The 13297-nt window shown below is 47.7% G+C and overlaps 1 protein-coding gene across 2 annotated transcripts in view; it reads right to left on the bottom strand.

Moving 5' to 3' along the window:
- The window catches only part of EEF2K (eukaryotic elongation factor 2 kinase), an 85084-nt gene that overhangs the window by 37158 nt on the left and 34629 nt on the right, over positions 1 to 13297 (bottom strand). For both annotated transcript variants that reach the window (XR_004055440.1, XM_010388599.2), the window contains exons 3-4: positions 4793 to 4893; positions 727 to 787 (exon numbers count right to left, since the gene is read on the bottom strand). Coding sequence is in view for 1 of the 2 variants with exons in the window: in XM_010388599.2 (XP_010386901.1) it covers positions 727 to 787; positions 4793 to 4893 (162 nt within the window). In the remaining variant the exon portion in view is untranslated. The remainder of the gene's footprint in view (positions 1 to 726; positions 788 to 4792; positions 4894 to 13297) is intronic.

Here is a 13297-nt window from a genome sequence, read left to right as displayed (position 1 = left end):
GTAATCCAGGGTGATAGGATTCAGAGTGGTGCTTACCCTGTGGGTATGGGGGGAGTGACTGAGAGGGGCTTGGGCAGGCTGGTTGCCTTCTGTTTGTTGATATGGGCTGCTGGTAAGGCAGTGTGCTCATTTTGTGACAACTCAGCAAGCTGTACACTTTTCTGTGTATATTGTATATTACACTAAAACAAAGCTTCACAAAGCAATCCTAACCTCAATATGCAGGAAATACTCTATTTTCTAGTCTTTTATCTTTTTTTTTCCTTCAAAAGGTTGGCTGTGGCCTGGTGTGGTGGCTCATGCCTATAATCCCAGCACTTTGGGAGGCCGAGGCAGGAGGATCATTTGAGTCCAGGAGTTTGAGACCAGCCTGGGCAGCATAGTGAAACCCATGTCTCTATAAAAAATTTAAAAAATTAGCCAGGCATGGTGGTGTGGTCCCAGCTACTTGGGAGGCTAAGGTTGGAGGATGGCTTGAGCCCAGGAGGTCAAGGCTGCAGTGACCTGTGATCGTGCCACTGTGCTCCTGGGTGATAGAGACCCTGCCTCAAAAAAAAAAAAAAAAAAAATGCTGGTTGCAACCAATAAATAAATAATAACATAGAATCCTCTGAAGTTACAAAAATTAAATAAAGTGGGGGTGGCAGAGAAGGGCGCACAGACCAAAGTCAGCTGCAGAAAGTCTTTGCTCAGCCCTGTGCCCACGGGGTTCAAGGCCCTGCTCACCTGAGACGCCATCTTGATCAGAACTTCATCATCCAGCCATTCCCCGGTGACAGCGTTGTACCTGCAGAGACCCACCCACCCCAGGGCACAGTGTCCATCACACAGTCCTGTTCCTCACTGGCTAAAGGCCAAAGACCCTTCTGGGCTCCCCATGGGCCTCAGAACCAACCCACTCTCCACCTTGGCTCACAGCCCACCCAACCTTCTGGGTTGGGTTGGAAACATTGTCCCTCCCTCCCAAGTCCCAACACGCTGGTCTACAATCCTTTCCTCAAACCCACTGCTCCTTCTCTACCATGTCCTCCATTTCCATATCCCCAGCTCTCATTGCTGTGCTGCTTACTGGCTTGTTCTGCATCTGGGGCCCCCAATGGACTGTAATCCCACAAAAGCAGACCCATGTCTGTCTTGGTCATCCAGGACCTGGTGTGTATGGATGCTTAATAAATACACATGGCTGGGCGTGGTGGCTCACGCCTGTATTCCCAGCACTTTGGGAGACTGGGGCAAGTGGATCACGAGTTTAGGAGTTCGAGACCACCCTGACCAACATGGTGAAACTGCGTCTCTACTAAAAATATAATTAGCCACGCGTGGTGGCGCATGCCTGTAATCCCAGCTACTCAGGAGGCTCAGGCAGGAGAATCGCTTGAACCCAGGAGGCGGAGGTTGCAGTGAGCCGAGATCGCGCCATTGCACTCCAGCCTGGGTGACAGAGCGAGATTCTGTCTCAATAAATAAAAAATAAAAATAAAAATAAGTACACAAGGTGGATGAATGACTGAATAAATAATATCCTGATCATAACTGGTCTCTGTAATGAACGGCATGGCCCAGGGAGGGAAGGTGGTGGTGGTGCCCTCAATCTTGCCAGGCAGCTGGGCACATCTCCTGAGAAGTAACAGCCACACACAGTGGCGGGTAAGGGTTCCTTCCATCTCTGAGTCTAGACAGGAGAAGGGCTGCAGGTGTAGGGGTAGAAAGGAGTGATCTCTTTCCTTCCCATCATAAGGGTCATGGACAACAGCCCAGTTTTATGTGACATGGAAGCCTTCAGACTGAAGACTCAAAGATACAGAGGAACTGATTCAATTTTATGCGGAGGTTCAGTGAAGCAGGGATGGCGTGGAGCAATGTGATTGGGCAAAAAGGAGATGAGCTAATGGTAACAGACTGAGTGGGCCAGCAAGGCTTGTTCCGATTCTTCTTGGCTGCTCTGTTATAGCATTTGCTTTTCTTGGGTATGGGGTAGGACCCCTGTGGAATGACGGTCTCATTCCATATTTATTTATGGCCAGCTATTGCACAGAAAGTTCGTGTAAGGTTAGAGATTTTTTTTTTTTTTTTTTTTTTGGACACAGAATCTCCCCGTCACCCAGGCTGGAGTACAGTGGAGCAATCTTGGCTCACCGCAAACTCCGCTTCTTGGGTTCAAGCAATTCTCCTGCTTCAAGACTTCCGAGTAGCTGGGATTACAGATGTGCCTGCTACCATACCTGGCTAATTTTTTTTTTTTTTTTGTATTTTTGTAGAGAAGGGGTTTCACCATGTTGGCCAGGCTGATCTTGAACTCCTGGCCTCAAGTGATCTACCTGCCTCGGCCTCCCAAAGTGCTGGGATTACAGGCGTGAGCCACTGCACCTGGCCTAGAGTAATATTTTTAAGCTTTATGGCTGGCTTTGGGGAAAAAGGGTTCTAGTTTCTATGACCAGTAGTGGGGAGAGGCAATTCTTGTTTTTTTTTTTTTTGGTTTTTTTTTTTTTTTGAGATGGAGTCTCACTCTGTCGCCCAGGCTGCAGCACAGTAGGGCAAACTCAGCTCATTGCAACCTCTGTCTCCTGAGTTCAAGCGATTCTCCTGCCTCAGCCTCCCGAGTAGCTGGGATTACAGGCGCGTGCCACCATGCCCGACTAATTTTTGTATTTTTAGTAGAGACAGGGTTTCACCACATTAGCCAGGCTGGTCTCGAACTCCTGATCTCGTGATCTGCCCACCTCAGCCTCCCAAAGTGCTGGGATTACAGGCGTGAGCCATCGCACGCGGCCAATTCTAGTTTCTATGGCTTCTTAAGGGGACAATGAGGAGTGAGAGACAGGAGGGCAGGAGAAGGTCAAAGAAAGGCTGTTTCTGAAGCCTTCACTTTGGGGTATCATTTTCTGAGCACCAATACCAGGTTGTGTGATGGTAAACATATATTTTGTTTTAGACTCCATTTCCTGGCATGCAACTCTGAAAGTCCTTGGAATCTCCAAAGTGATGTCTTTTTTTTTTTTTTTTTTTTGAGACTGAGTCTCACTCTGTCACCCAGGCTGGAGTATAGTGGCGCGATCTCAGCTCACTGCAACCTCTGTCTCCCAGGAGTCAAGCAAGTCTCCTGCCTCAGCCTCCTCAGTAGCTGGGATTACAGGCGCCCACGACCATGCCTAGCTAAATTTTTGTATTTTTAGAAGAGACAGGGTTTCACCATGTTGGTCAGGCTGGTCTCAAACTCCTGATCTTAAGTGATCCACTCACCTCTGCCTCCCAAAGTGCTGGGATTACAGGCATGAGCCACCATGCCCAGTCTTCTTCTGTACCCTTTGTAACATCCTTTATAATAAACCAGTAAATATGAGTGTTTCCCTGAGTTCTGTGAGCTGCTCCAGCAAGTTAATCAAACTCAAGGAGGGGGGGTCATGGGAACCCTGATTTATAGCGCGTCAGAAGCACAGGTGAAACCACTTGGGGCTTGCGATCAGCAGTGAAAGTCGCGGACGGTCTTGGAGGACTGAGCCTTCAACCTGTGGGATCTGATGCTATCTTCAGGTAGATGGTGTCAGAGTCGAATTGCATCATAGGATACCCAATTCAAAACTCCTCTAATTCCTTCAATTAGAGGAAGAGAATTAGAGGTACATCTGCTGGTATCCACTGCAGATTTGATTGCTTGCTTGTGGGCAGGGAGAAACTCCCACACATTTTGAGCTCACAGAAGCATTCTGTATTGTAAGGATACAGTAGGTGAAATAAAGTGTGTTTTTGCCACAGATAGGTGCATACCTAAGGCAGAGAGAGCTTGGAGAGGGTTCTGGGAACATTTTCATCTCTCCTTTCCCAGAGTAAATCAGCCCCTGGGCCTGGCCAGGCCTCACACAAGTTTGCCTGGCGGAAATCTCCTCGGCTCAATGGATTCCTAAAGTTTGAAACCTCCCTCCGGGCTGCGGTGTTCTTAGCTCTAGTTGGAGGCTTCCCTTGGCGCACCTCTCAGCCAGGGCAGACTCCAGAACACCCCACCCTCGGTGAGAACAGGTTTCCCAGAGTCTGATGCCTCCACCAGGAAAAACAAGCAGAGGCCTGGCAGGTTAACCTCCCCTAGGCTCAGAGGGAGGAAAGCTCTCCAGAACTGCATAGTTGGCACCGGCCCGGGGCAAGTACAGTTGACGCTTGAATGACATGGGTTTGAAGTGCGTGAGTCTACTTATAAGTGGACTTTCTTCAATCAATATATTGGAAAATGTTTTGGAGATTTGCAACAATTTTACTTTATTTTTGAGATGGAGTGTTACTCTGATGCCCAGCCTGGAGCACAGCAGTGCTGTATCAGTCACTGCAACCTCCACTTCCCGGGTTCAAGCGATTCTCCTGCCTCAGCCTCCTGAGTAGCTGGGATTACAGGCGCCAGCCACCACGCTTGGCTATGGCTAATTTTTGTATTTTTGGTAGAGATGGGGTTTCACCATGTTGGCCAGGCTGGTCTTGAACTCCTGACCTCAAGTGATCTGCCCATCTCAGCCTCCCAAAGTGCTGGGGTTACAGGTGAGAGGCACCACACCCGGCCAGAGATCTGGAACAATTTTAAAAAACTAGCTCAATCTAGCCTGTCTAATAGGTACCTTGTGAGAACCACGGGAAGGATTCAGTGAAGCAATGCACCGGGCCTTAAGCACGCATTAGCACTCCAGTATTAGCTGCTGTTATGATTACTCCCTTCCCCTGACCCCCAAGAGTACTTAGGCCTCACTGATTGGGAGCAGAAGCTGGACGTGTAGCCCCCAGGACTCTTCGAGACCCCGCACAAGCTGCTGACCTGTGTCGAGTAGCACGTTCGGTGGCAATGTCTTCTAGGTGGAACTCAGCCCAGGGGTCGGGCATGTGCTTGGCTTTCTCGATTGCGTGCTTCCAGGCTTCCTGTGGAAGGCAAAGGGGAAGGCAGGAACATCAGGCCCAGGTCAGGGACTTTGGGGACAGTGCAGACTCCTCCCGCTCTGTTAATTCCTCTGGAGAGGCAGACAGTATCAGGACAGAGAGATACTCCTGTCTAGTAGCCTTTCGGGCTTCTCTGCACTCACAGGCACAGCCTCCCTGTCAGCAGACATGGCACATCTTAACTACACAACACTTGGAATCAATGAGTTGAGAATGAAAATAGGGCACCATTCCCCCATTCAGGTTGGCAAACATTTCATTATATACATACACACACACACACACACAATATATATATATTATATAGAATATATATACATACACACTATATATATAGATAGATAGAGAGAGAGAAAATAACATACATATATATAGAAACAGAGTCTCACTCTATCACCCAGGCTGGAGTGTGGTGGCGTGATCTTGGCTCACTGCAACCTCCACCTCCCAGGTTCAAGCGGTTCTCATGCCTCAGCCTCCCAAGTAGCTGGGATTATAGGCACGCACCACCACGCCTGGCTACCTTTTGCATTTTTGGATAGAGACAAGATTTCACCACGTTGGCCAGGCTGGTCTCAAACTCCTGACCTCAAGTGATCCCCGCACCTTGGCCTCCCAAAGTGCTGAAATTACAGGCATGAGCCACTGTGCCTGGCCTCATTTTTTTTTTTGAGACAGGGTCTTACTCTGTCGCCGCTGGAGTGCAGCGGTGCAATCTCGGCTCACTGCAACCTCTGCCTCCCAGATTCAAGCGATTCTCCCACCTCAGCCTCCTGAGTAGCTGGACTTACAGGTGCACACCACTACACCTGGCTAATTTTTGTACTTTTTGGTAGAGATGGGGCTTCATCATGTTGGCCAGGCTGGTGTCAAACTCTTGACCTCAAGTGATCCACCCACCTCAGCCTCCCAAAGTGCTAAGATTACAGCAGGTTGGCAATTATTTTAATGAGATGAAACATTTTAGCTTGTGTAGGCCTGGGTATCAGGGAATGGGTATCCTCACACACCATCAGGGGGCATAAAACTTTTCTAGGCTGGGTGCGGTGGCTCATGCCTATAATCCCAGCATTTTGGGAGGCCGAGGCAGATGGATCACCTGAGGTCAGGAGTTTGAGACCAGCCTGGCCAACATGGTGAAACCTTGTCTCTACTAAAAACACAAAAATTAGCTGGGCATGGTGGTGCGTGCTTGTAATCCCAGCTACTTAGGAGGCTGAGGGAGGACAATTGCTTGAACCCAGGAGGCAAAGGTTGTAGTGAGCCAAGATTACACCATTGCACTCCAGCTTGGGTGACAGAGGGAGACCCTATCTCAGGGGAAAAAAAAAAAAAAAAAAAAAAAAGGCTGCAACTCTGGTGGAAATTCTTGACCCTACCAGACCTAGTGATCTCTTTTTATAATAAATATTGTATAACACCCCATTTTACTGGCCTATATGTAATTTGCAGATAACATACATTTCTAAGCTCAGAGCATGTTAGAACCATGCCAAAGATATGTTGCCTTTACTTTTTTTTTTTTTTTTTTTTTTTTTAAGAGACAGGGTCTCACCTTGTACCCAGGCCAGAGTGAAGTGGCATGATCATGGCTCAGGTGATCCTCTCACCTCAGCCTCCTGAATAGCTGGGACTCCAGGCTGAGCCACCATACCCGGTTAATGTTTTAATTGTCTGTAGAGATGGGGTCTCACCATATTGCCCAGGCTGGTCTTGAACTTCTGGCCACAAGCGATCCTCCCACCTCAGCCTCCCAAAGGATATGCTGCCTTTACATATAACATAGGGTTTAACTCTGTCCTCGGATAATTATGAAACGATTCCTATGAGCTGTGCCAAGGTCCTGTGGGATGCAGGAAAATTCATCATGCAGAATAGCCCTGTTTCAGGGTTGCTGGCATTCCCGGCCTTCCCTAACTCTGTGCCAGCAGTGCCCACCACCCTATCATTGTGATGACCCAAAAGAACTCCCAAATCTATCACAACCTATTGAGAGTGGCTGGGCATGGTGGCTCACGCCTGTAATCCCAGCTCTTTGGGAGGCTAAAGCGGATGAATCATCCGAAGTCAGGAGTTCGAGACCAGCCTGGCCAACATGGTGAAATCCCATTTCTACTTGAAAAAAAAAAAAAAAGGTGGGTGCATGCCTGTAATCCCAGCTATTCAGGAGGCTGAGGCAGGAGAATCGCTTGAACCAGGAGGCGGAGGTTGCAGCGAATGGAGATCAGGCCACTGCACTCCAGCCTGGGTGACAGAGCGAGACTCTGTCTCAAAAAAAAAAAAAAAAAAAGAGTCCAGCTTCCCAAGGACTCCGCCCAAACAGGGCTTCACCTCATCCCCAGCCTGAGCCCCTCACTGGGTCCTGCTCAAAATAGAAGCAGCTCAGGCAGGGGAGCTGGGCCTTCCAATACACACACACATACAGCCCAGGCCTCTCATTCTCTCTAGGGCTTTCTTTTGTTTTCGGGTTTTTGTTTTGTTTTGTTTTTTAAATAGGGACAAGGTCTCTCTCTGTTGTCCAGGCTCCGTGGCAGTTGTGTAATCATAGCTCTCTGCAACCTCAAAATTCCTGGGCTCAAGCGATCCTATTCAGCCTCTTGAGTAGCTGGGACTACACTTAACCTGCCACCATGCCCAGCTAATTTTTTAATTTTGATTTTTATTTTGCAGAGATGAGGTCGCACTATGTTTGTTGCCCAGGCTGGTCTCGAACTCCTGGCCTCAAGTGATCCTCCTGCCTCAACCTCCCAAGGCACTAGGATTACAGACATGAGCTGCTGCGCCTAGGCTGCTGGGGCTTTTTTACTGCTGCAAAGTTCAAAAAATAAAGCCTGGAATTATGTTCTTCTATTTTGGTAGCTAATTTAGGCTTAATTTAAAAACTGGAAAATACAGAAGACAAAGAAAAGTCAAATCCACCACATACCATCCATTGGAGCAATAGTCAATGCTGTGGACTAATTCTTTTCCAGATCTTCGATATGCTGTTTCGTTTTGTTTTGTTTGTTTTTTTATCCCCCCCCAAGACGGAGTCTCCCTCTGTCACCCAGGCTGGAGTGCAGTGGTGTGATCTTGGCTCACTGCAACCTCCTGGGTTCAGGCAATTCTCCTGCCTCAGCCTTCTGAGTAGCTGGGATTACAGGTATGAGCCACCATGCTTGACTAATTTTTGTATTTTTAGTAGAGACAGGGTTTCACCATGTTGGCCAGGCTAGTTTTGAATTCCTAACCTCAGGTGATCCACCCACCTTGGCCTTCCAAAGTGCTGGGATTACAGGCATGAGCCACCGTGCCCAGCCTACATGCATTTTTAAATAAGATTGGTATCATACTGTAAAATATAATTTACCTCCTTTCAGGAGAGTGGGTCAATGGGACTTTGTGCTTTATTTAGTGATCTTGATTTTTTTTTTTTAATTCCAAAGTAAGATCTACATCACATAAAAACTGCAAGCACTATAGAACTCTGCATTAGAAAGCGGAAGTCCTCCCTAATCCACTTCCTCTGAAAACCACAGTTGGCAGTTGATGTAGACATTCTGCAAAATTTTTTCCTATGTCTCTGTGAACATAAACACGTACTTAAGAGCAATTTAGGCCGGGCGTGGTGGTTCACACCTGTAATCCCAGCACTTTGGGAGGCTGAGGCGGGCAGATCATGAAATCAGGAGTTTGACGCCAGCTTGGCCAACATGGTAAAACCCTGTCACTACTAAAAACACAAAAATTAGCTGGGCATGGTGGCATGAGCCTGTAATCCTAGCTGCTTGGGAGGCTGAGGCAGGAGAATTGCTTGAACCTAGGAGGTGTAGGTTGCAGTGAGCCAAGGTCGCATAACTGCACTCCAGCCTGGGCAACACAGTGAGATTCCATCTAAATAAATAAATAAATATATATAAAAACAAAAAGACAGAGCAATTGGACCACACCACATGTTCTGTTGTGCATCTGACTTTTCTTTTTTTTTTTTTTTTTTTTTTTTTTTTTGAGACCGAGTCTGGCGCTCTGTCGCCCAGCTAGAGTGCAGTGGCCGGATCTCAGCTCACTGCAAGCTCCATCTCCCGGGTTTACGCCATTCTCCTGCCTCAGCCTCCTGAGTAGCTGGGACTACAGGCGCCCACCACCTCGCCCGGCCAGTGTTTTTGTATTTTTTAGTAGAGACGGGTTTCACCATGTTAGCCAGGATGGTCTCGATCTCCTGACCTCGTGATCCGCCCGTCTCGGCCTCCCAAAGTGCTGGGATTACAGGCTTGAGCCACCGCGCCCGGCCGCATCTGACTTTTCTTAATGCAAGATCTTGGACATCTTTCCATGTCATATGTGCAGACTGGCTGAGTGACCTCCTTTCATTCCAGAACTGCCAGATACACAATTATATAAATGTACCTTAAGGTATTTGTCTAACCTCCAGTTGAATAATGCTTGGATTCTCTCCAACATTTCCTAGTACAAACAGTGCTGAAGTGAACATCTTCCTATCTGAATCTTTGTGCGCATGTGCAAGATCTCAGTAGGACATATTTTTTTGGGAAATGTAACTGCTGGATCTCATTTAAAATCTAAAAATGACTGAGTTCTCCACCAAAAAAATTATCCTAAATTATACTCCAAGAAGCAGTATACAAATCACTAAAATTTTTTTGGCACAGGCAGTATATTGGATAACTATAAAATTTACAAGTTATTTGCATCCTGCTTTAATAGTTACATAATAATTTACTGTAGAACTTTATTCTTATTGACTTAATTATTCACCTGTTGCTCTCCACTGTTAGGCTTCAAGCTTGTCACTGATTGCTCCCTGTTGTAAATAACTCCACAGCAGACATGTGTACGTCTAAAACATTTTTCTGAATTTCGGTTCCTGTTCTTTTTTTTTTTTTTTAGATGGAGTCTGGCTCTGTCACCAGGCTGGAGTGAAGTGGCGTGATCTCGGCTCACTGCAACCTCTGCCTCCTGGGTTCAAGCGATTCTCCCGCCTCAGCCTCCTGAGTAGCTGGGACTACAGGCGCACGTCACCACGCCCAGCTACTACTAAAAATACTTATTGTACTTTTAGTAGAGACAGGGTTTCATCATGTTGGCCAGATGGTCTTGATCTCTTGACCTTGTGATCTGCATGCCTCGGCCTCCCAAAGTGCTGGGATTACAGGCATGAGCCACCGCACCCAGCCCCTGTACTTTTTTCTTAAAGAGACAGGGTCTTGCTCTGTCACTCAGGCTGGAGTGCAGTGGTGTGATCATAGCTCACCACAGCCTCAAACTCCTGGGTTCAAGTGATCCTCCTGCTTCAGCTTCCCAAATAGCTGGGATGACAGGCGTGTGCCACCATGCCTAATTTTTTAAATTTCTGTACAGACAGGACCTCGATATGTTGCCCAGGCTGTTCTCAAACGTCTGGGCTCAAGTGATCCTCCTGCCTTGGCCTTCCAAAGTGCTGGGATTACAGGCATGAGCCACCACGCCCAGCCCAATCCCTATATCGTAAAGCACCACAGTCTCGGCTGATATTCCAGCTGCTACAAATGGCAGGGACAGCCTTCGACCTCCACCTGTCAGGAGAGCCTGCAGTATTGAGAACTCAGCAGGCCACACTTCCAAGCGTGTGTGTACAGGTGCCCTGTTCTCTGTCTGCAATACACAGTTCTCTGACACTGCTTCTCTCAAACGACTCTGCCACCCCCTAAGCCACTGACAGGGGCCCGTCCCCATTCAGTGAAGATTAGCAACAGAAATTACCTCCTCCTGGCTGGATGCCGTGGCAGCAACCACAAAACAGGGAGGAAAGTACTGCAGAATTAGAGGGTGTGGTATTTCATAGGATCAAAATTACCTTTTTTTTCCAAACCCAGAACAGAGTCATGCCAAACCTTATTGGCAACAGGTGGGATTAATGCAACTGGTTTTTGTTTGTTTGTTTTTAATAAGGACAGTATAAAAAGTCCTGTACTAACATTCACGTCCCTGACTCTGGTTCCAGCTCACCACTGACTGGCTATGGGAACCTCCATTTTCTTGTTTACAAACAAGGATGAAGAAGGTTTTGGCTGCTGGTGGTCCACTTTTTTGTGGCCCCTGCAACCAGGGTAGACACACTTCCACCAAAAACAGTGGCTCACCGGGGTAGCAGTGCTCATTTCGGGTGACCCCTGCCCGAGCTGGAAATCACCAGTAATACGTTACCATCAGGAGGGGAATAGAAGCAGGTACTGCCACCTTTGAGAGCCACCTGGCAGTGGCTATGAACCTTCTTCTGCACTGACTTCCGACCCAGCCATTCCTATCTCCTACCCAGGTGTGCCCAGGTAAGCTGGTCCAAGGATAATCAGTGCTTTTTTTTTTTCAAGACCGGGTATTACTCTGTTGCCCAGGCTGAAGTGCAGTGGTGGGATCATAGCTCACTGAAGCCTCCAACTCCTGAGCTCAAGGAATCCTCTCAATTCAACCTTCCGGGTAGCTGGGACTATGGGTGCTCACCATCATGTCCAGCTAATTTAAAAAATTGTGTGTGTAGAGATGAAGGTCTATGTTGTCCAGGGTGATCTTGAACTCCGGCCTCAAGGTCAGCACTGACAATGCTATAATGATCAGGCAGTACGAATAAACTGCCTATCTGTAGGGGCATGATTACATACACTTGGTCTACTGAAAATGAGATGCTAACATGGGTGATTTCTTTTTTCTTCTCTTTTTTTTTTTTTTTTTTTTTTGAGACATGGTCTCGCTCTGTTGCCCAGGCTGGAGTATAGTGGCGCGATCTCGGCTCACTGCAACCTCCGTCTCCCAGGTTCAAACAATTCTGTCTCAGCCTCCCAAGTAGCTGGGATTACAGGTGCGTGCCACCACATCTGACTATTTTTTGCATTTTTAGTAGAGATTGGGTTTCACCACATTGGTCAGGCTGGTCTTGAACTCCTGGCCTCAGGTGATCCACTTGCCTTGGCCTCCCAAAGTGCTGAGATTATAAGCGTGAGCCACCACACCCAGCCGGGGCAATTTCTTTCTTTTTTTTTTTTTTCAGACGGAGTCTCGCTCTGTCGCCCGGGCTGGAGTGCAGTGGCCGGATCTCAGCTCACTGCAAGCTCCGCCTCCCGGGTTCACGCCATTCTCCTGCCTCAGCCTCCCGAGTAGCTGGGACTACAGGCGCCCGCCACCTCACCCGGCTAGTTTTTTGTATTTTTTAGTAGAGACGGGGTTTCACCATGTTAGCCAGGATGGTCTCGATCTTCTGACCTCGTGATCCGCCCGTCTCCGCCTCCCAAAGCGCTGGGATTACAGGCTTGAGCCACCGCGCCCGGCCGCCGGGGCAATTTCTAAGACCTATTGTTTAGCGGGAAAAAAAAGCAAGTTGCAGAACAATACAAACACTGTGATACTGCCTACTGGTGGAGGAAACCCACAAATCAATACCATGGATTTTCTAAGGATGTGTGTGCCGGTAGACATATACACAAATGTATACTTATATGCAAATGCATAAAAAGAGGTCTGAAAAGTAATTTATATCAAACTAAAATAATGCTTATCTCTGAGAATAGAAAGGGATAATAAGTTGCTCAAGGAGACTTCAGTTTATCTATGTTGTTTGCATTTTTTTTTTTTTTTTTTTTTTTTTTGAGACGGAGTCTCGCTCTGTTGCCCAGGCTGGAGTGCGGTGGCCGGATCTCAGCTCACTGCAAGCTCCGCCTCCCGGGTTTACGCCATTCTCCTGCCTCAGCCTCTCGAGTAGCTGGGACTACAGGCGCCCGCCACCTCGCCCGGCTAGTTTTTTGTATTTCTTAGTAGAGACGGGGTTTCACCGTGTTAGCCAGGATAGTCTCGATCTCCTGACCTCGTGATCCGCCTGTCTCGGCCTCCCAAAGTGCTGGGATGTTTGCATTCTTTTTACGATGAGAATGTATTTAGGTATTGCATGTGTAAATCAAAGTTAAGAAACTAAATTACTGGGTTAGACGATTTTCTTTTCTTTTTTTTTTTTTTTTGAGATAGGGTTTCACTCTGTCGCCCAGCCTGCAGTGCTGTAGTGCAATCGTGGCTCACTGAAACCTCAACCTCCGCCTCTCGGGTATCTGGGCCTACAGGCACATGCCACCACACCTGGCTAATTTTTTTGTATTTTTGTAGAGACAGGGTTTCACCATGTTGCCCACGCTGGTCTCAAACTCCTGGGCTCGAGTGATCCACCTGTCTTGGCCTCCCAAAATGCTAGGATTACAGACATGAGCCACTGCGCCTGGTCAGGTTAGATGATTCTTAAGGCCATGCCAGCTCTAATATCCTCTAGTTCTAAGGATTCCAGAACTCAGTTGTTGAGTAGGTTAGTTAATCTTACATAGAACAGCCGTGGGCTGGGCGTGGTGGCTCATGCCTGTAATCCTAGCACTTT

The sequence above is a fragment of the Rhinopithecus roxellana genome, chromosome 20 (assembly GCF_007565055.1).
Source record: "Rhinopithecus roxellana isolate Shanxi Qingling chromosome 20, ASM756505v1, whole genome shotgun sequence".
In the NCBI taxonomy this organism is placed as follows: Eukaryota; Metazoa; Chordata; class Mammalia; order Primates; family Cercopithecidae; genus Rhinopithecus; species Rhinopithecus roxellana.
The sequence above is the reverse complement of the archived record's forward strand: the minus strand, read 5'-3'. Positions and strand labels throughout refer to the sequence as shown.